The sequence below is a fragment of the Phocoena sinus genome, chromosome 20 (assembly GCF_008692025.1).
Source record: "Phocoena sinus isolate mPhoSin1 chromosome 20, mPhoSin1.pri, whole genome shotgun sequence".
NCBI lineage: Eukaryota > Metazoa > Chordata > Mammalia > Artiodactyla > Phocoenidae > Phocoena > Phocoena sinus.
The window spans coordinates 33,784,694-33,808,648 of record NC_045782.1 but is presented as its reverse complement, the minus strand read 5'-3'; the positions used below and the strand labels follow the sequence as shown (position 1 = coordinate 33,808,648).

Here is a 23,955-nt window from a genome sequence, read left to right as displayed (position 1 = left end):
AAAATCACCTCCTTTAAGCCTCTTTTTTAAGCCATCTCACGACTCAAAAACCACCTCTTGGGTCTTGTCTTACCTTATACTTTGTCAATAAGCAGTTTATCACTTAACCCTTTTTTCTATTCACACAGCTGTGTGAAATCTTCCTGAAATTTATCCTAATCATCTTGAGTAATTAACATAATAAACATTCCAGTTTAGCATACTTGGAAACATTAACCACACTCTTCTTCCCTCCCGCCCCTCACTTCTGAAACTGTTAAGAGAACACTAACAATCGAAGGGTCACCAAGATTCAAGTCCTTTTTCACAAAAACATCTATTTACTCATATTCTTCATTTCTATCTGTACATTTGCCCTCTTTGAGACAAAAGTGTTTTTCTTAAACACAAAGCAACTTCAAGTTTTAAATATTCTTAGTCTGGAAATCCATCAAAGTCTTTTGAAAAGTCTAAAATACAGCTCTCCTAGCTCTCTGTTAATTCCCACAAAAAAACCCACAGATGAGCAAGGCATGATTCACTTTTTTTCTTTTTTTTTTTTAAATTGAAATATAATTGACTTACAATACTATACTAGTTTCAGGTGTACTACATAGTGGTTTGATGTTTTTAGACATTACAAAATGATCACCACGATAAGTCTAAGTACCATCTGTCATCATACACAGTTAATTCAATATTATTGACTATATTCCCTATGCTGTACATTACATTCCTTTGACTTCTTTATTTCATGAATGTAAGTTTGTACCTCTTAATCTCCCTCACCTATTTCACTCATCACCTCATGCCCCCTCCCCTCTGGCAACTACCAATTTGTTCTCTGTACCTATGAGTCTGTTTCTGTTTTGTTATGTCTGTTCATTTTGTTATGCCTGTTCGTTTTGTTCTTTGAGGTTCCACATATAAGTGAAATCACATGGTATTTGTCTTTCTCTGTCTGACTTTTCTCACTTAGCATAATACCCTCTAGGTCCATCCATGTTGTCACAAATGGCAAGATTTCATTCTGTTATATAGTTGGATGATATTCCATTTGATCTATAGCATGATTCACTTTATACAAACCAGACTGCCTCTCCCTTAATATCTGTTTACATGATCTTTGATTCTGGATTCTCATCTTCAACTCTTCTCAACAATCATTTCATCAAAAGCTAGGTAAATAACTCTCTAAATAAAAATGAAAAGACTGTGAACATAACATTTTAAAATGAAAAACAAAAAGCAAGCTGCAGGAAATACTTAGAGCATAAACCCATTTGTTGTTTTGGTTTTTTTTTTTTAAGATTTTTTTTTTTTGATATGGACCATTTTTAAAGTCTTTATTGAATTTGTTACAATATTGCTTCTGGGTTTTTTTGGTTTGGTTTTTTTGGCCACAAGGCATGTAGGACCTTAGCTCTCCGAACAAGGATCAAACTGGCACCCGCTGCATTAGAAGGCTAAGTCTTAACCACCTAGACTAAGTCCCTAAAACCATTTATCTTACAAAGACATATCATGAGTATGTATTATCTATGTACATGTATAAAGAAAAGGGTATGAATGCTATACCAACTATTCACAATGACTGAGGCAAAGGAATGGAATTTAGAGTTGGACAACTATACATTTTTACTCTAGATTTTCGATATTATTTGATTGTGAAACATTATTAATATGACTTTTAAAAAAATTATTAAGCCTACTTCCTAAAATATTTGGACTCTGAGCAACTTTACAACATTTCTAGCATCTGGCATTGTGTGTGACCTGGTAGGCATCAAAATTTTTTAATGCAAAAAGCAAGGTAATTTTTCTTCAACAGGAAATACTTAGAGCTATTTTTCTTATTCTAAGAGTTTGTTTAAACATTAAATATCAATAGTAATAAATACTCATGTGCCAATTACTTCAAAAAAAGTCACATTAGAAACATAAGCTTTAAATACCATCGTTTTTAGACAGTGTTGTTTATTTGGAGTTTTACCATTTTTCATTCTCAACATACACTAGCATCTTGGTCAATAAACAACACAATAAATATGCCAAAAAGAGGAAAAAAAATCTCATTGATTAACACCCACTAAGAAAGAACTAATTCCACTGCCTCTTCTCTAAGCAAGAGTTTAAAAGGGGAGAAAGTATGTATCCTATAATTTTGTCAGTTATATCTCAATAAAAATGAATGGGCAAGTACCAAAATATTAAGAAGAGTAAATCTTAACTCCCTTTTCCCTTCAAACTGCAACTGTCAGCTGTGGATGATTCCTGAAGTTATCTAATGAGGATATATGGGAGTGGGAAAGTTTGTAAATAAAAACTGAAGTTATAGAAGAAATTCCTTGCCCTCTGTCCCAAGCAAAACCAACCTGAAATATTACAACATATAATCCATTTTTCTTAAAATTCTATTTTTATTTTACCCTACTGTAAACACTAATGTAAAAATCCAAAAGGAGATAATGTATACTATAAACTAACGGAAAAACCCAACATAAGCATCAACGGAAGAAAGGGCCTAGAAGCAATCACATTCCAACCGGTAAGCACATTTAGTGCCTAGATCTTGGTTCCTAAATACCATTCTACAATAAACAGAACCAAGGCTTCTTGGAGAAGCACTTGACTGCACAGCAGGGGCAGGGAAAATGCAAGAGCCTGGAGCATCTGATGGTGTCAGGAAGGAAGGACTCCAAAGAGTATGGGCATGTCGAAAGGGTATAGGATGTCTCCTGAAAGAGCTCCTGATGTCCAAGGCTGAAACACTCTGAGCAACAAAATAAATAGTAATGGGACTTCCCTGGTGGTGCAGTGGTTAAGAATCCGCCTGTCAATGCAGGGGACACAGGTTCGATCCCTGGTCTGGGAAGATCCCACATGCCAGGGAGATACTAAGCCTGCGCGCCACAACTACTGAGCCTGCACTCTAGAGCCCATGAGCCACAAATACTGAGCCCGTGCACCACAACTACTGAAGCTTGCGCACCTAGAGCCAGTGCACCACAACAAGAGAAGCCACCGCAATGCGAAGCCTGCACACCGCAAGGACGAGTAGGCCCCGCTCGCCACAACTAGAGAAAGCCCACGTGCAGCAATGAGGACCCAAAGCAGCCTAAATAAATAAGTTAATTAATAAATAAATAGTAATAGCATTGGATAACCTACAGAACAAAATAATACCTTTGAGTTCAAATATGAAGGAAAGAAGGGAGGGAGTGAGCAGCTCTCCCTCCCCAAAGAATTACAGTTAATGAATGTAGGATGAAGAAAATAGAAAATAAGCATTACAACACCACAGTAATAATTATTGTAGGTAAGGTTCACTGATGCACATTAAAATCAGTAAATGAAAGTTTGAGGAGAAGCAGGATATTGGCTCAGTCTCAAAATATATCCACCAAGATATTAATTAAATTATAAACAGAAAAACAGTAACTTTACAGTGAAGAAATCCAACACACACAAGCTGAACCAAGCAATCAAGGTTAACATCACCACTACGGCATTCTACAGTATTCTTGCCAAAAATATATAGCCTCAATCTAATCATAAGAAACCATCAGAGGGCTTCCCTGGTGGCGCAGTGGTTGAGAGTCTGCCTGCCGATGCAGGGGTCACGGGTTCGTGCCCCGGTCCGGGAAGATCCCACATGCTGCAGAGTGGCTAGGCCCGCGAGCCGTGGCCACTGAGCCTGAGCGTCTGGAGCCTGTGCTCCACAACGGGAGAGGCCACAACAGTGAGAGGCCCGTGTACCGCAAAAAAAAAAAAAAAAAAAAAAAAAAAAGAAACCATCAGAGAAGCCCAAATTGAGAGCTATTTTACACAATAACTAACCAGTACTCTTTAAGCCTGAAGGTCATGAAGACAAGGAAAGGCTGAGAAACCGTCAAATGTTAGAAGAGACTGAGGAAACATAACTTAGTGCAATGTGGGATCCTGGATTGCATCCTGGAACTGAAAAAGAACAGTAGTGGGAACATTGGCAAAATCTGAATACAAGTCTGTAGTTCAGCTAATAGTATTGTACCAATGTTAATTTCTTAGTTTTGATAATCTTACCATGGTTAGTTAACATACCAATGTTGGGTAGGTGATGGGTATCGTTCCTTCTGTACTATTTTTGCAACTTTTCTATAAGTCTAAAATGTTTCAAAATGAAAAGTTAAAAACAAAACAAACCAAGAGCTTTAACTGTTTGGAAATTTAAAATCACACATGCGTTTTACAACAGGATCTTTAATCACAAAAGACACAGGAATAAGGTTTAACTACTATAGAGTTTCAAGCTTGGGAAAACTAAAGAAATAGGAACAATTTAACACAAATGGAGGAGGATGGAAAATTCTTCTAAACAATAATGCTGGCTCTGTTCAGAAATTTTCCATTCTGCATGCTAAGCACGTCCCCTGACGAATGCAGCACACATTGACCACTGGCTTTATATACCAAACCCTGCTAACAAGACCTTCTCACAGCAGTTCCACTGAAGTATTTCAAGTCATGTGGTTTCAAAAGTACTCTTTAAAACTTTCACAAGTAGGTATCAATCCAATTGCTTTTTAGCTCAAATTGTTTTTCTCAGTTCTAAAAGTCACATTCTACTAATAACCAACAACCCAGGAGACTCTAAAGGAAAAAATAATACTTTTTCAGAGTATATATACATATGTGTATACTCACACACGTCTTTAGGCATGCGCAGGTGCATATACATGCATAGGTGTATATATACATATATGTGTGTACATGTGAAACTAGATGGAATCTATGAAATCATTGCCAAAGTGATACTAACCAAGGTCTAGAAAACAGCATGAAAATTTTATGTGTAGGATATTTTAAATGATATTTAAAACACTTTGTTCTCTTTCTATACTTGGGCACAAGGGAGAGATATCTGAACTCTAAACTTGTAAAGCAATGAAGAACTTATACAACATAGCTGGTGAGAATACAAACAGCTACCATCCCTTTGGCAGGCAATTTGGTGATACCTAGAAAATCTTAAATACATGCTTTAATCCAGCAATCCCACTTATGGGAATTATAAATACAAGTACTAAATTATGTACAAGGTTATTCAATGCAGCATTGCTTGTAATGGCAAAAGATGAGGAAAAACTGAGATGTCCTGTCAATAAAGTAGATTTTAATGGCAGATGGGATATGTGATCCCTTTCCCCTGGCCCTTCCTCAATAATTCTGATGTATCATTCATCGCCCTTCACTCCGTTGTTTTCAATTTTTTTCTCTCGGACTCCTCTTCTAAGCACACAAACAACCCAGTCTCGCGCCTTCTAAGAGTATTTTTCCCTTCACCCTGCCAACTGAAAACATCTTTTCACTGTCCTCCCACCACAACCACCTTTCTTGAGTAATATACACTCTCGATTTCCTCCTTCGTGAATATAATTCAGTTGGATGAACAACCTTACCTTAACATTTTTGCCCATTTCCACCATAGCATTTTTATAATACATTTTCAACAGAAAATGTCATTTAACATAAGAAGTTCCTTTTTACCAATTTTGCTAGTGGCCCCCCATTAAGAAATTTCTGTTAATGATACAATATAAAATTCCTCTGCTTTCTGCCTTAAACTGATCTCTAAACTCGATTTGAGGACCATCAAAAGGTGTCAGGTGAAGCTTCATGTAAGCTGTGGCATTTAGATTGGCCTTGAAAGAATACTTCTACTGGTGGTAACCTAAGCAGGATACAAATATGTATGTGGGAAAACTATATAGAAAAGGATGCACAGGTGTGGAGTTCAGGAAAGGGGTCAAGGTCAGAAATTCAAACTTGTGAACACTGATGGGTGAATGGTATTTACAGACATGAAACTTGAGCTACCCACATTAAGTAGAGGAGGGGGCTAAAATTTAAGCCCTAGAGAACTACATTTAGAGGTGCAAAAGCAGCAATGGAAAAGGACCTGTGAAGAAAACCAGAGAGAGAGGGAGAGGGGGAGATGGGAGACAGAGGGAGAGGGGGAGGGGGAGGGGGAGGGGGAGGGGGAGGGGGAGGGGGAGGGGAGAGAAGAGAAAGAGAAAGAGAAAGAGAGAGAAAGAGAAAGAGAAAGAGAAGTATCCTGGGAGCAAAGTGAAGAAAACATTTCAAGAAGCAGAAAGTGGGCTTCCCTGGTGGAGCAGTGGTTAAGAATCCACCTGCCAACGCAGGGTCACAGGTTCGAGCCCTGGTCCAGGAGGATCCCACATGCCACGGAGCAACTAAGCCTGTGTGTCACAACTACTGAAGCCCATGTGCCTAGAGCCCGTGCTCCACAACAAGAGAAGCCACCGCAATGAGAAGCCTGTGCACCGCAACGAAGAGTAGTCCCTGCTCACCACAACTAGAGAAGGCCTGCGCGCACCAACAAAGACCCAACGCAGCCAAAAATAAAATAAATAAATTTTTTTACAAAAGAATGATAAAAAACAATTAAAAAATAAAATTAGAAGAAAGCTAAGTTGGAAGGACAAATTTTATTTAAAAAAAAAGCAGAAAGCATTCAAATGTGTCAAATGCTGCCACAAGGCAAGATGGGAATGAGAATTTTCCATCACACTATTTATTATTTATGGCTGTGTCCGGTCTTCGTTGCTGTGTGCAGGCTTTCTCTAGTTGCGGCGAGCAGGGGCTACTCTTCGTGTGGTATGCAGGCTTCTCATTGTGGTGGCTTCTCTTGTTGTGGATCACGGCCTCTAGGCATGCGGGCTTCAGTAGTTGTGGCACGAGGTCTCAGTAGTTGTGGCTCATAGGCTTAGTTGCTCTGCAGCATGTGGGATCTTCCTGGACCAGGGATCGAACCCAAGTCCCCTGCATTGGCAGGGAGATTCTTAACCACTGTGCCACCAGGGAAGTCCCCATCATACTATTTAGAGAGATGGATATTTTGGGTAACCGTGAAAAAAGGCACATTGGTGCAGTAGGTAGCACTGAAGTCTCAGAGGAATGGGATGAAGAGAAAAAAAAACATTCTTCAAACACACCAAAGTCTGTCCCCACCTCGGGGTCTTTACAGATGCTAGTTGATCGTCCTGAAACACACAGTCCGCTGGACCTTTCCATGCACCTGTACCTTCTTCATTTCAGGGCACAAGTCACCACCTCCAAGAGGCCTTCCTTCATCACTCTAAAATAAGCACTCCTGCTTACTAATTACTCTCTAGCCCCTTACTTAGCTTTTTAAAAAGAGTACATAACACTACTTGAAATTCCACGATTTCATTTATTTGTTTGTTTGCTGATTTCCCCCACAAAAATACAATAAGTAAAGGAATAATATGTACAAATACTTCTTTTTAAGAACAACTTGTATATTTTTCTAGGTGCATGAGTCCTGGCAGATTTTCCAGTACAGCTGTCCCTTGGTATCTACAGGGGATTGTTCCAGGACTCCCTGTGCATACCGAAATCTAGATGCTCAAGTCCCTTATATAAAATGGTATAAGTATACCTGAAGATTTCAGGTATACTATATAGGACTGGATTAAATAACAATCTTCTCTTTAAAGTATCTTTTTGTATAGTAGTGAAAATACAGTTACCATATGGTATACATTTTTGATGTCCTAGAAGTATCCCTGCTACTTAATTTTGTTCTGGGAAAGGGACATGGCAAGTAGGCGATTGAGAGCTGGGTGTTTTGGAAGATCTATTAAACCAACAGGCAGGCTAAAAAAGTCAGTGTGGCCATAGGGCTAAGAATGAGAAAACCTCCTAGTGGCATCACTGTGGACACTGAGCAGCTGCATAATTACCTTCTAATAAAGTGAGCAAAAAAGAAAGGAGAATGAAAAAAAGGTGAGGTTAGGCCTACTGTTAAAAATACTTTTCAGTGAGAGCAAAGCTATGAAATATTTATTGACTGTTTACTGTTTTGAGCACATTTCAGAGGTCAATGGAATGATTCTAAATGCCTCTACCTACCAGAGCTGAAAAACAGACCATTTACATTATCTTCAAAAGAGTCTTTCTAACACCTAAAACAAATAATTCATTTGACAGACATCTTCTGAGTGACGATTATGTGCTAGACACCTTTTCTAAGTGCTAGGGATACAGCACTAAACAAACCGCATGGCTTTGGAGAGAAACAAAGTAAATAAGTAAATGACTTCATAATTTAGAAGTATCATAAGAGCTATCTATATAAGTACTTAAACCATGATAAGTAATTTGGAGAAAAAGAGACCAGAAAAAGGAGATAAAGACGTAAGTAACTCACCTGTATTCACTGTAGGTGGCCTGTTTGTTTTATGACAGAGTAGATTTTCTAATGTAACAAGGTTCCTTTATAATCAGTGTTCCCTTTATAAATATTGCACTTTATAAGATATATACTATAACTTCAATTATTCTCAATTATTAGTATATCTCCACTCTTAGAATATATTATTATTTATATTTATAACTTATTTGGTGACAAGATCTTGGTCAAGAACATAATCTATAATGAACTAACACCAGGCCTTTTTAGCTAAACACAATGAACTTTGGGATATTGCTTTATGAAGGTTTTGAGGAACGTATCATGGGGGGTTTTTTTGTTTTTTTTTTTAAGTGAAGCCCTACTAAATTGTGAAGCTTCCTAACAGTGAACCAAGGATTTCAGGTGGCAATAATTTTCGGTTCACTGGTCAGCCCATCCTAAATTCATATAATGTAAATCAAATAGAAATAGCGTAAATCAAATAGAAATAACCTAAATCAAATAGAAATGTTGGTCATTAGTGTGACAGCCAAGATGTAACAAAGCTTGATTCTGTTTTCCTATATAACTTGAAAAAGTATAATAGAAAACTAAAACTCTTGGGAAGAGCTCATTTCCAATTTAAAAAAGGCATCTGTTTTACGAACTAAAAATGTGTACATACTATTTCATTTTATTATGTTCTGGTTGCCTAGCACTTCAATTTGGATAAGAAAGCTTATAAAACATAAATTGAAGGTTTTCACAGAATAAAGCTTACCTTCAGGCTGGTATGAGAACGTGGTTGACTTAACTCCTGAAATTTCCATTGCTCTGATCCAGGGGTCTCGCCACCTTTCTGAGTGTCAGGTGTAAGCAATCCATCTCCAGCAGGTAACGGGAAAATCCCTAATGATATAGGGCGTTCTTTTCTATTTGGAGAGGGGAGAAGAATTAAGCATTAATTCGTTTTTAACTGTTATTCATCATGACTGTAAGTAATAAGGCTGGGCTGTCACTGCTCCAGAATTATCACTCTTAAATAATTCTGTCTGCCTATCTGAACAAGCAGACTTACCAAAGAGAAAGGACAGAGTCTCAGAAGCTAAATTAGCCCCAGGGAATCAACTAAGAAAGGCAGTAAAATATAGTTTAGGAAATCTTATTAAGTTACTGATGAGTCCCTTACCCCAACTCCTGTTTTTAGACTTCCCAATTCCTCATGTTAATCCCTAGATATTTACCATGCCTCTTCAGGGTATTTCTTTTCTGCCTAGAGGAAAATCAATATATGGTCTAAATCAGGGCTACTGATTAAACGGTAAAAAGAACATGTGGACCAAAAAAATGTTGCCTGCCATTTCAGTAAACAAACAACGTTGCCTGCCATTCAGTCATCAGCCACGGCAGCCAGCCCTGACGGAGGGCCCTGAAGGGAATTCAGGATGGAGAAAAACAGTATACTGACCCTAGATAGTTAAGACGCATATCAAAGGAATAATTTCAATGAGCCCAGACTCCTGCATGTTCCCATACATAGAAAAGCATTAAAATCATTAACTTGAGATGTCTGTCTTTTGAGATTAGCAGAAATCTTTTGATGTTCCACTATATGTTGTTTTTTATCTATTTATTTATTTTTCTCAGCAAAAACTCCTATATATCCTGGTTCCTCCCTTTGCCGGTTTGGGACGGTTCCTCAGAGCTATCTGAGAGGCTGCCCTGCTGGGCTATAGTCCTTAGTAATGTCTCTGAATAAAACATTAATTCTCAACTTTTAGGTTGTGTGTGTGTGTGTGCGTGTGTGTGCGTGCGTGCGTGCGTGTGTGTGTGCGTGTGTGTGCGTGCGCGCTTTCAGAGTTTTATCCCCTAAAGTAGGAAAGCTGTACTGTTCTACAGAACCAATATCTGAGACCCTTTCCACCACATTATGTATGAGAAAACAATTGTCAGTTTCTCCAAACAAGGAGGCCAAAAAATTCTATGAAAGACTGTAGAGTTTCCAGTGCTTTGTGGGAAATTCCAGTGAACAAGAGTTTCGATTTTAATAATAGAATTTTAACAAGAAACACATCCTTTTTTAATGCAAAGGACTTTTAGAGGGTAGAAATAAGCCTGGGTCATCCTGGGTCATTAACTCAAATGGAAATTAGCAAGAAATGAGACACCAAAGGTTTGGAGCTTCTAGGAACCATAGTGCTGCCGGTAAAAAATGTAAGTTAGAACAGAAACACTGAGGTTATAAATAAGTAATATAAATAAATAATAAATTGGAAAATATTCAGTTTTTCTAAATAAGTCTTTATTCTGTAAGCTTATTTTCATACCAAGAAACTTAAGCCACTTTTGAAATGTGCCCTCACTGAACACAAAGGGTACACTGCTTTCATTCCTAATGACAATCAGAAAGGATCAGTACAACTGTCAAACACCTCCTTAAAGATTAGGTGAAGCAAAAGGGTTGAGAGACTGCATTTTATTAAAGTTGTAGGCACAAGGAAATAGAACAGGACTTTTCTCTATCAAGAGTTAATTATTTATAACTTCTTCACACTTGGGGTACTTTTCCTATTTGGTTTAGGGGGAAAATTCAAACGCATGTAGGCAGCATAATAAAAGGCTAGATTTTAAAACCAAATCTAAGTTTGTCTCCACGACCTGCCAGAACAACCAAATAACAAAGTAGTCGGCTATTCTTTCTACCAGTTACTCCCAAATGCTGGTTCAGCAAGAAAGTTGTCATAAGTCCACAGCGAAGAGGCATTATTTATTATATCCTTACTGGATAACACAGAACACGTTATACACATACATGCTTCCACATATCATAGAACCTGTTCTTTCTTGAGAATGATTCACCCCTTTGCCACATCTTTTCTGCTTGATTTTAAAATGCCCTTTATTTCACCAAATGATGGTGACAACGATTGGAAATTTTGGGTGGGGAACGTACTTTGGGAACTGAAAATCTAAGGGTCTAAGAGCTACTAGATTATTTATTGTTTTTTAACATATCTTAATGACTTTAGCAAAAAGTGACCAGGAATTTAATCAGATGGAAGTTAATGGAAGGCTCTCTAACCCCAAGTGCAAAGAAAGACAATACAAACTTCATTCGAATTCATCACACTGCCAATGATAAACAAAATACAGGCCAGTCATGAGAATTATCTTCCTTTATGAATGACAACACAATCATTTTCACACATGTTAAATACTGGAAAAGTTGGGGGAAGGAGTCGGCTGTGGGTCCAAGTTTTACTTTCCTACTCCTGTTAAATACTAAATCTACAATCCAAAATATAAGTAGAATTCAAACCTTTGTACTGCTTATATTTATCCTTCAGAACCTGCTTGACAGGGAGGGAATTTTTCTTCAGAGACTGATAGCTGTCAAGAGGGTCAATGATGCTCTAGGTTACACTGTTCCAACTCTGGAAAAATTGTATTACTACACACATCTTTTCTCTCCTTTTTTTACTGACAAACTACCTAAGACTTGGCGGGGAGGGAGAAGGACATGTAATTGTGCACGTTAAGTAGAGTCCTATTTTCAAAAGGAAACTCCGAAAAGTGAACATTAGTCCTGTACTATATTGGTATGCATGTTTGATACTCTATATATTAAACGCTTCGGTAAAACTCACAAAAGAAACCAAAGAATGAAATACATGTGGGAAAATATCAAGTGGCAGATTTAAACCCCAGGTGTTTCAATAATGCATTACTATCTAGAAACAAAGCTATCATCAGCTATCAGAATCCTTGTTACATATTTTTTAAAACTGCCATATATCCATTTTTAAATTGGTTATTTAAATGTTATCTTATGTGCATAAATAACTTTGCAAATATGTTTTGAAACAGCTTTATTATTCCCATTTAAAACAAATAATAATTAATAAAATCTACTGTACATATTATAAAGAGCAGTAAAAAGGTTACATTTGTTCAACACCCACCATGTGGCAAGCGCTCAGATGGATGATTTATTTACATTATCTCATTTAATCCTCATAAGGAAATAGGAATTATTTTCCCTGGTTTCAGATTAGGAAAAGTGATACTCAGAGACTTTAGGCACTAGTAATCAGCAGAAATGGGATTCAAAGTCAGGCCTGTTTTGACTTCAAGACCCATGTACTTTCCTTGGAACTACCTATTTCTTGACAATTTAATCTTAATATTAAAGACTGAATATGGAAGACTTTCTTCAATCAGATCAACAGCAACTTTTATGTCAAGGAACTTTTTGAATTTAATCATAAGTTATTTTATGAATAAAACAGAGCTAAAATAGCTTTGCTAAAAATGTAGTAGATATAAGTGACTATGAAAATTATTTACTTGTTTAATTTACAATATATCTTGTGACTGATTGAAAACAAAATAATCATCTCACGTGTTATTTAAAACGACCCAATGGGGTAAGAACCTCAGAGGAGGAAACTCTGGCACAGAGAGTAAGCACCTTGCCAAAGGCCCCACAGCTCGCATTGTGGCAGAGCGTTTGTAGCCAGGCAGTCTGACTCCAAACCTCTCACCCACTGCACAGCACTGCATGGCACAGCACTGCACTGCATGGCACAGCACAGCACTGGCATCTTAAATGGGACAGAAACCTAAGCCAGCCCTTTAAGACTAATCTTATTTTAATAGTCTAAATATTCTTGAGTCAAGGTATTTTTCAATTTCCTAAAAGCCTACATACATACAAATACTTTATGTATTAAAATATACACAAGTAATAAGATTTGCTCCTGATTTTTATAAAATCAGGAAATAAAAATGACCAAGTACCTAGTTTTAAGACCATAGTTGAAATTTAGTTTTTGGACCTTAAACTAATGTTGAACATGAATGGACCTATGAATAAAAAAAGAACACATTGAGGGAATTTACTACTTTAAGTCCACAATTAGGAGTTGAGTTTTAAGTAAACACTTATAAAAAGCTATACACTATGAACCCTCATTTAAAACGCACAAATCAAAAATCTCAACAAATCAATTTTAGTTTGATGAGTTAGAAAACAAAAGAAACCAAAACATTAAATCTCTAAAATACAGAAGATGGTTCTTAGAGCGTGCAAGTAGAGTGAAGAGCAGAAAAGCTTCAGAGATTAATGACTACCCCCCACAAGCGGGCATGGATATTTGTCACCCAAGTCTACAAAGAAAAGGCAACATCTGACAAAACAATAGTGAATAGGCTCTGTAAAGCTTTCATAACTTTGATGTGTAAATAATTGGGGGAAAAAATGAATTCCTTGCCCTAAAAGGTTTAAATCCTTTTGCTTTAAAATATATTTTGTTTTAGAAAGAAAATATTTAAGTTGTCAGTTCCCATGAGCTGCTATCAAAAACTGCAAAAACTGCAAAAAGGATGCCTGAACCTCCATCAGTCAAAGGATAGTTGGAACAAAATAAACACCTATGGCCTGTGCCTAATCAACTACAAGTCCCACCATAAAAGATTATTTGCTCCTAAATATTCAGATACTAAACGAAGAGACTGTGCAAATTTAGACCCAATGCTCGACTCCTGCTCTCCCTTTACTCTTTGAACACTGCTTAAAACAAGACCACACTGATCTTGTACTTGTGTATAAGTACAATCTGAAAATCTTTTTCTTAAGTCGGTGCTTTCCAAACGCCAAGCCGTATCCCTAAGTGATAGCCCATAAATTACTATAAATAAGAAATGAAATCTCAGCTTCAATCCATTTTCCATTGTTTCAATCTGCAACAGAAATGGTTACAAAGAAGACCCGTGAAGCTAAAAATTCAAGAAAAACCAACTAAACAGGGACTTCTAAGAGAGACTAAAGTACCTGAGTATCCTTGGTAGGTTCTGCGTCAGAGCTGGCACTCCGGTAGAAATAGAAAAGTGCACAAGCAGCAAAACAGAGAGAGACACTAAGATAGCAGAATTAATGACCACCGCCCCGCCAACAAAGCCAAACACAAACAGCAGCATGCATCCAGGACTCATGGCGCTGTGCTGGCATGGTGAAACACCGGAACCAGGAGGCCTACACGGGGGCCAAAGGGGTATCTTTGTAGTGAGGATCTGTCATTCAGCTGCTGCCACAAAAACAATGCCATCAGCAGCAGCTTTCCACTCCATCCTGCAGCAGCTCCGAAGCGATGACGTCATCCCGCTCTCCCCACCTCATAACCATAGAGCTGCTGCTCCTAGCATTTATGCAGCAATCCAGAGCAACGGCAAGCCTATTAACTGTTTTCCTCTCCACTAAGAGTCCTGGCTTAGCTCATTGGCTACAGTGCTTGGAGATCTACATAATTTATTCACACTCCCACATCAAACAGAAGTCTTAGCTACTAACCCTTTCAAACATGCCTCTCTGTAACAAAAAGGACTTTTAAACCAATTATACAGGAGAAATGAAAATTTTTCAGCATTCTCACAAATCAGACAATTTTAAACCTACTGTAATCTTCATTAAATATCAGAAATCAATCAAAATACCTCGATATGTTGCCATATAGCATGGCTCACAATTTACCTCTTCATTAGTGAAAGCTGTTCTGTTTTTCCATGCTACTCTCTCCGGTAGCATTCCAACTACAGTAGAGAGCTTTTTGAATCAGCTTAACTATTGTTCCAGGATTAAAGAACAGAGAGAAACAGAAACAAACAGATTATTTTACTACCCTTTTTCCCAAGGCAAAAATGTATTAAAAAGCTTACCTAATTCTACTATGAGCTGTGGACTCTAGTTGATCACCCCCTGAGAGCTGATGAAGTTTTGTTCTTTCTAAGTGTTCCATATAATTATGGATCATCTATTTTGAAGAAAGAAAAGAATACACAAAATTTTAAGACTAATACCTGGAATAAAAACATACTGTTTTAGCAAGGGAAACCTTTTAATATAAATTTCTTATTTATCAGACTACAGTTCCATGTAAAAGAATATTAAGGATGAAATTTTCTTTTAACAGCAAAGGAATATGCAAATGCTTACATTTAAGGATGCTAGTGCCCGCAAAAGTAGCCAACATCTTGCTTAGCATAGCAAAAAAATTTTTTCGAACCCTGGCCACGCTTTCACTGCTGTGGCCAGGGTTCGATCCCTGGTCGGCGAACTGAGATCCCGCAGTGGCCCGGTGTGGCCAGATAAATAAATTTTTTTTTTAAGTATGCTTTTGTTGTGAAAATTTTACTTGGCATGCATGCATATACAAAAATTAAGAAGTATGTAAATCAATTTGAAACTGTTGTTTACTTCAGATAAACAAAAAGATGAACTCTGATGCATGGATTAAGATGGGTAATTCTATCAAATCAAATATAAAAGAATCAATCAGGCTGTTCCCCAATTAAACTAGCCCAAATAAGAAATGTATCAGACAAGGAAAAATTAATACAGAATCACATGGATATGGTATATGAAAGTATTTTTAAAACTTTTAAATTTAAAGATTTTCTCTTTACCACCATTTAAAGAACAGTTTTGCAGAAATACAGTTTTCGTCTTTGTGTCCGTGAGTCAGAAATAATGAGCTGTTTCCTTCTTGTATCAGGGAAAACTTTAAGGGAAAAAATTTAAATGAGACTAGTATAACAAAGTGATGGTTGGGCCAAATAGATACCAATTTAAATTTTCAAAAGATTTTAGAAAATCTAAGTCAAATTCTTTTATAATGGAGAGTGATTATATGAATTTGATTCATTCAAATGGAAGAATCTAAGTTTCTTTAAGCATTCAAATGAATAGAAATCTCCCCTAGACTGCTTTTATAATAATCTATTGATATTTATTCAATATAGACAAATAAAAAGATTAAATGAAATGCAAAGATACAGAATCAGTTCTACCCCAAATAATGCATTCTATAGATTGATTCTTGTCTTAAATGAATACGTTAAAAATGTTTTAATTTAGAAGATGTTGAATTCCAAACCTTCTTCAAATGACTGACCCAAGTAACTATTTCTGACATACCAAAATGGTCTACATAATGAAATTGGTTTCAACCCAATTAAACTAACACTTAATAGGACAGAACAACAACAACAAAATGGCAGCTAATATTTATTGAGCACCAACTACAAATCAGCCAGTGCATGTACATTGTTTCAATTAATCCTCACAACAACAATATGATTTTCTAGATAAACTCCAGTTTAAGGAGGTTAAAATAACTTGCCCAACTTGACCAGCTAGTTAATGATTAACTGTGCTCTAACTGTCAGTTGGCTTTGTGGCCAGAACTCAGGTCCATCTGACTCAGTCATCAGAGTAGTTAAGCATTACAGGACTCATGGTGTATCTGCCCTTTCAGTCAATTCTGGAGGCAGGCAATAAGTTCATTGTCCTTTCTTCCTCACTCCCACAAGAAAACCCCACATCCTAAAGCATTTCCTGATGTCTGAAATAAAATATGCACAAAAAAGTAGAAATAAAAAATTGTACATAAAAATTTAAGTTTTAATTACAGGGCTTCACAGAGTAGCTCTGGGTTTTTTTTAATAAAAAACTGAGTAGGGGGCAATGCTGCCAGGTAGAAAAGAGAGGTAGAGTAAAATAGGATATGCTTTAGATAACCTACTATTGGGTCCACCAGCCCCATCCCTCCTTATCTCAGAATGGCAACTCTCAATTTTCTCCGGAAAATTAATTAACATTAATTCACACATATCCAGGAGTCAATTCAGCAACAAGTAGCTGGAGTCATGAAGAAGGGTCCCAAGCACACTGTTTAGAACATCCCAACTCCCCTCCCACTTAGAGAAATCTTCACAGCAGAGGTTGACTGTCAACTTTGGCTAAAACTGAAATGCAAGGCAATAGTTATTAGAAAAGCAAGGCAAAAATAGAGGCTTTGAAGACAAGTGGCATGAATCCTTTTAATTCTGTTTGCCTTGAATCCATCCATATGCAGCTCAAAATCCTATAAGTATATCCACAAAGCCACTATTCTTAAAGTGGTTGAGATGGCATAAAACAAAGAGGCAAAGAAAATTTTCTAGTGCATTTAACGTCCATGTGTTTCATAACCTAAAAGCATTATTGAAAATTCAGGCAAGGGAATCAGACAGACCCAGGTTCAAATCCAGTCACATACTAGCATGGAATTTGGGACAAATCACTCCATCTTCTCTTTCTAAGCTTCAATCTGTAAAATGAGGGTGGATTATAAGAATTTACTCAGAGGATGAGATGAAAATGCATTTAAACAGTTCCTGATGTAAGACCGGGGTTCAAGTTTTTAGTGATTAATATAACAGTATATATATTTCCTCCAATGCCCTCTTCAAGATATGTCTTCTTTCAAGCAAATTCAGTAATGTGTATAAAATTTTGAAGTTAATTAGAGAACAGTTATTCACATTACAGAAAGAGCCAGAGACTTCTCTTAAGCAGCAAACAATGCTTTTGATAAAAGTGCTTTTAAACAACTTTTTTGTAGCCTATAACAAAGGTTACCTTAGTTAGAAGTAACAGTGGAAAGATTAAGGTTAAATCCTTCAGACTTCCTTTCCCTGAAGGTTTTCAGAATTTACCTTTAAAGGACACCTAGTTCTTTAGCATTGGATAGCTATTTATAATTGCTAATTGAATTGTATTTCTAGTACAGCTGTATAAACACAGAAAAATGTGGGCTAGAATAGAAAAGACCCACATTTTAAAGCAGCCATATCTGTGTTATATAAACCTTCCTTGAGGCAGAACGAAAATACAGAGAGCCTATCAGGGCAGAGGATAGAAGCTGCTTAGGACTAAGGGTGGGGACCCTATGAAAACGCTACATGTAAGATCTGCCTTGGTTACTAGAGAGACCCAAATCTCTGCCTTGGTATTTAGGATTTTCCTGAGATCTTTTCTTCTTCCTGGGCTGTCCTTCTCTGAAGGATCAGAAATAGAAAAATTATTATATCTTTTCATTTGAAATTAAGATGTCAGGTTGCTTTTTCTGCTGGAACACATCTTCACTTTTGCTAAATACGTATATGAGAGAAAATATGAAATTTCACTTTACAATGATTTTTTTTCTAGACTGCATATTTTATACATATTTCAATTTAACAATCCTCAACTATTACAAAGGTTAAAACTTCAGTGAAAAAACAAAATGACTATTCATTATTCATCACTATCAACTATTTATGGCACATAAACCTATGCCCCCAAACATGCTTATAATTATCAGCATTGATAAGCACTACCAGTACAGGGCATTGTTCAGGCACTGAATTGAATGGTGTGAAAAGAACCAACAATAGACCTTTAACAATCAATTGTTCTTTAAAAGTCTTAATATCTACCAAGTATCTGTCTTATTAAAATGTGATTATTTTTTACATACTGAAAAGGCTGCTGTGTAAGCTGTTCCTGTTTTTCAAGAGCTCTATGGTTCCAGCCCTCTGTGGCCAATCTTTTTCCTCCACCACTAAATATCAATTCTGTGACACTTCATGCTTAGTGTGTGGTTATGTAAGTTAAAACAGTAATAATCAAACCTCACATGTCAGGAAGAAATTCCAACACCTCCCCAAGAAAGTGTTAAGCACACTAGTCTCCAAAGCAAATGAAACTGAGTGTGGTGGGGTTTTACATTCCTTAAAAGCAACAATATAGGTCCCTACCAGAGGCAGGATAAGAGATCACCCAAACTAGTGAAAGGAAAATGGAAGCTGAAGACTGGAACCATCTGTATCATGGGAAAGACTGGACTAGAAAGGGAAAGAGAACAATTATTTTTTTCAGGTAACAGTGCATGCATCTATGAAAATTCTATTTATTTAGGTATGTGAACCCCAGAATGACCATGATACACAGAAACAATTTTCACATTAAGGAGATAGAAAGAAACAAAGGAAACATATAAAAAGGCTGACAGAAAATCATAAAAAGAAGGTTAAAAAACCCTCAGGTACATTTTCTAAATTGCTTTGAAGAGATTATGTGCTAGAGTTGTTCATCTAAAATACTGAAATTTCATGCAGAAAACCTCTTTTAGAGTCATTTTAAGACATTATAATTTATTTGTTATGAGCTTGATGCAAATAAGTCCTTTATACTGTATTATAAATGTAGAGACTCTGACCAACAATTTACCAATCCATCATTTCCCAACAGGTAACAAAACAAATTATATCTATTCTCTCATATTAGTATCACGTATATTTTTTATTATGCACACATTAAGTTTTTACTTAACCAGCCAAAGACACAAGTATTGGAACTGCCTTAATAATTACATTATTCTGTGGCACACTAATTCACCACATGAAAACTTAATGCCAGATAAAAGACATTAAAAGTCAACATTTGGTAACTAAGTACATGCTACATGAAATTTAAAGTCTTCTCAAAATAATCCCCAAGGATTATACTACTAGCTGATTTTCAAAGAGAAATTAAGACACAATTTCTAAGGTTAATTTCTGTATCTCAATATTAGCATGGTAAGAACAACCTAGAAACCCACCTCTGTGTGTCTTTGATGTAATGCATTATATTCCTTCTTCAGTTCTGCTTCTCTTTCTTCAAGTCTGCTAACTGAAATTAAGATACATACACTTAATCAAAACAAAATATAAGAAATTTACTTGAAAATTCTATCTTTAAAACTTGGAATGGGTTATCCATAATCCTTGATAACTTCAGGACTCATTGCTCCATGTGAAATTCTTCACAAAGCTAGTGACCTCGTTTCATTATCCTTAATAAAACTTTTGGAGAAGGAATAAACATAATTTTTTAAAAAACTAAACAGCCGATTGCTTCTCCTAATATGTATATGTTTATCAGGTCATCCCCATATAAGTAGGTTTTTAACATGATATAGAATTACCTCTTGGAAAAACACTTTACAAATCTCCTCATAGAAGTTTTAACCTGGGACTAGGGTCCAAATCATTGATTTCTAATATTATTCCAGCTCTTTTTCACTACTGAGCAGTATGTGAACATGTCACTGTTTATAAGTACTTTCTCTACTTCAGGTCTTAATTTCAGGGACTCATCTTCTTTTATTTAGCTCCCTCTGCTGATGGAGTTTGTGTGAGCCACTACGTGGCTCATGCAGCACAACTTTGATACTTTAAAAAAAAGTTTTAAGATCCCAAGATATAGAATGTCAGAACAGGATTTCACAGGAAAGAATGGTATCAGAGAGGAGTGATTCTGAGAGAAGATGGAATCCAAGCAGGACCACGAAGAAATTACAGTACCCAAGACAGATAGTGATGACAGTAGAGCAGGCAGGCACTGTTATCACAGAGAACGGAACACAAAACCGTGGAGGTGGCAAGGAAGAGGGGAGACCAGCCAGCCTGGAGGAGCCCATACTGGATAAGGAGCAGTGGGAGACAGTCTGCTGGGGAGAAGTAAAGCTGGTGCTAAAGGAGCTTGTCAAGATACTCATTTAAGTCTGTCTGAAAGCATGAGAGCAGTTGTAAATGATCTCTTGGTATAAGGGTCAGCTAGCTATAAACATGCAAGGTTGTTTGTAAGTGACAGCCAGTGACTGTGTCAGTTGGCTGTAGAAGTAACTACTATGAACTATAACAGCACATGCATGAATGTTTTCATATGCCTAATATTAACACACCAGACACCATACATCACATAACTTGTGCTGCCTGGTAAACTCATTTTTGGTTTGTGTAGCTTTGTTTGAATATATTGAAAATATACCATTAATTAGGAAACCTGTAGCTTTGACTTTTGATTTGTTTCTAATCAAGCCTATGTGTTGGCTCATTAAATTTGCAACAGTCAGTAAACACACTACAGGATCCATAGAGTCACACTTTATCGTGCCAGGCAAGGTTTGAGGACATGGGCTGCTCATCTTATCTTGTGGCTGAAAGCAATAAAAAGCAAACCTATAAGGCAGCTGTCTTGTGATAACACAACAGATACTGAAACCATAATAAATTTTAGTGTAGCTTCTGTGATTTTTATTTAAAAACAGGAAATCCAAGCAACTTACCAATTAAATTAATCTAAAAGCATAATCCTAAAGCTACTGAGTGAACCATAAGTATCTTTAATTGCTCATCTGTGTGAATCAAAATTTTCCTGGTATTGTGCAACCAAAACAAAAAATTGGAGGCTGAGACTAAAATAAAATTCCAACTATCATCCATAACCCTCAATTTCAAATTTGTGCTCAACAGTAGAGCCCCATTACTCTTGTCAACTAACTTGGTATAAATTCATAAGATAAATTTATATCACCATCACTACCACTACCACTAACAGCTAACATTATATAGTACTTGTTATGTAACATGCACTGTCCTACGTACTTTATATTAACTAACTTGAGCCTGACATTAACCTTATGACGAAAGTTTAATACATTTCATTTTAGAGATAACGAAACTGAAGTAAATAGGGGTTAAGTATCTTGCCCAAATTCACAAAGCTAGTAAATGGCAAAACTACAATTCCTAATGGAAGAGACTAGATCCAGAATCAGCTTTTAATTACCATGGTATTCTGCCTCTCAAGAGATACTCTTTTTTTTTTTACTTTTTATTTATTTATTTGCGGTACGCGGGCCTCTCATCGCTGTAGCCCCTCCCGCCGCAGAGCACAGGCTCCGGACGCGCAAGCCTGGCGGCCATGGCTCACGGGCCCAGCCGCTCCACGGCATGTGGGAACTTCCCCGGGCCGTGGCACGAACCCTCGTCCCCTGCGTCGGCAGGCGGACTCTCAACCACTGCGCCACCAGGGAAGCCCAAGAGATACTCTTTTAATCTGTTTTATATATTGGAGTCAACTTTAAAATTTCACTTTGGGGAAAAAAAAGTATAGAGAGTACTCCTTTATTACTTGAAATAAAAACCCCTCTGTCTGGTCCGCCTGCCGATGCAGGGGACACGGGTTCGTGCCCCGGTCCGGGAGGATCCCACATGCCGCGGAGCGGCTGGGCCCGTGAGCCATGGCCGCTGAGCCTGCGCATCCGGAGCCTGTGCCCCGCAGCGGGAGAGGCCACGGCAGTGAGAGGCCCGCGTACCGCAAAAAAAAAAAAAAAAAAAAAAAAACCCCTCTGTCTGGAAAGAACCTAATCACAGATACTACAAAACTCAAAGGTATCAAACTGCCAAGTAAAATATGTACCCAACTTTATTAATCATGATGAAATGCATATTAAAACCCAAATGTGGGAATTCCCAGGTGGTCTAATGGTTAGAACTCTGTGCTCTCACTGCCGAGGGCCCGGGTTTGATCCCTGGTCGGGGAACTAAGATCCCATAAGCCAGGTGGCGTGGCAAACAAACAAACAAACAAAAAAGTAAAAAAACAAAATGCAACACTACTACATACCTGTCAGAATAGCTAAAATGAAAAACAGTGTTGGTAAGGAACAAGTTCTGGTAAGGAACTTTTATACACTGCTGGTGGGAGTATAAATTGGTACACCCAATTTGAAAACTGGCAAGATTTAATAAAGTTAATATTTGCCAACCCTATGACCAAACAAGTTCATTACTATGAAATATGCCTACGTGTCCACCAAAAGGCATTTAAGACAATACTCAAAGCAGCACTATTTGTGCCCCAACCTGGAATCAACCCAAATATCCACCAACAGCAAAATGGATAAATATTCATGCACTGGAATACTATATAATAATGAGAATGAGGAAATTATTGCTGTACACAACATCATGGACAAATCTCACAAACAGGATATTGAGGAAAAGCAGCAGAAGCAAAAGAATACAAAGTTCATATACATACATAACTAATCTAAAAGTAATCTAATGTGTTAGAAGTCAGGATAGTGGTTACCTTTGGGGAGGAGTTATGACCTGATGAATTTACTGTGTATACAGCCCAACCCCACCCCAGTCCAAACATAATGTGTACCCATTCACACAAGCACTTTCCTTGGCTTGAATACTCATCATTCTTTATGTTCTCTGAGAACTCCTATAAATTCAACATATAGCGCAGGATTTAAACAGACTATTCAGAACCATAACAAATAAGCTGTATTGATTCATCATTAAAATGTACAGGGAGATGAGGAAAAAATGTTACCAGATTGGAGAATTATAAAAAGAAATAGGGCTTCCCTGGTGGCACAGTGGTTAAGAATCCGCCTGCCAATGCAGGGGACACTGGTTCAAGCCCCGGTCTGGGAAGATCCCACATGCCGCAGAGCGGCTGGCCCATGAGCCATGGCCGCTGAGCCTGTGTGCCCGGAGCCTGTGCTCCGCAACAGGAGAGGCCACAACAGTGAGAGAGGCCCACGTACCACAAAAAAAAAAAAAAAAAAGAAAGAAAGTGAAGACAATACAAATAAATGGAAATATATACTGTGCTCATGGGTTGAAAGAATTAATATTGTTAAAATGTCCTTACTACCCAAAGCAATCTACAGATTCAATTCAATCCCTATCAAAATACCCATAGTGTTCTTCACAGACTAGAACAAATAATCCTAAAATGTGTATGGAACCAAAGAAAATCCCAAAGAGCCAAAGCAATCTTGAGAAAGAAGAACAAAGCTAAGGTATCATGTTCCCTGATTTCAAACCATACAACAAAGCTATAATAATCAAAACAGTATGGTACTGGCACAAAAACGAACACATATTATCAATGGAACAGAATAGAGAACCCAGAAATGAACCAACACTTATATGGTCAATTAAACTATGACAAAGGAGGCAAGAATATACAATGGGGGAAAGATAGTCTCTTCAATAAATGATGCTGAGAAAACTGGACAGCTACATGTAAAAGAATGAAACTGGACCATTTTCTTACATTATATACA

At 37.2% G+C, this 23,955-nt stretch overlaps 1 protein-coding gene across 7 annotated transcripts in view; it reads right to left on the bottom strand.

Annotated features, from left to right (window-relative positions):
* SPAG9 (sperm associated antigen 9) overlaps positions 1-23,955 on the bottom strand; it is a 138,096-nt gene that overhangs the window by 54,643 nt on the left and 59,498 nt on the right. For 5 of the 7 annotated variants that reach the window (XM_032615044.1, XM_032615046.1, XM_032615045.1 and 2 more), the window contains 3 exons: positions 19,642-19,712; positions 14,894-14,988; positions 8,961-9,111 (listed from right to left, as the gene is read on the bottom strand). In XM_032615044.1, coding sequence (XP_032470935.1) covers positions 8,961-9,111; positions 14,894-14,988; positions 19,642-19,712 — 317 coding nt within the window. Of the gene's footprint in view, positions 1-8,960; positions 9,112-14,012; positions 14,389-14,893; positions 14,989-19,641; positions 19,713-23,955 lie in introns of those variants that run through there. The other 2 variants (XM_032615048.1, XM_032615047.1) reach the window with 2 other exon arrangements.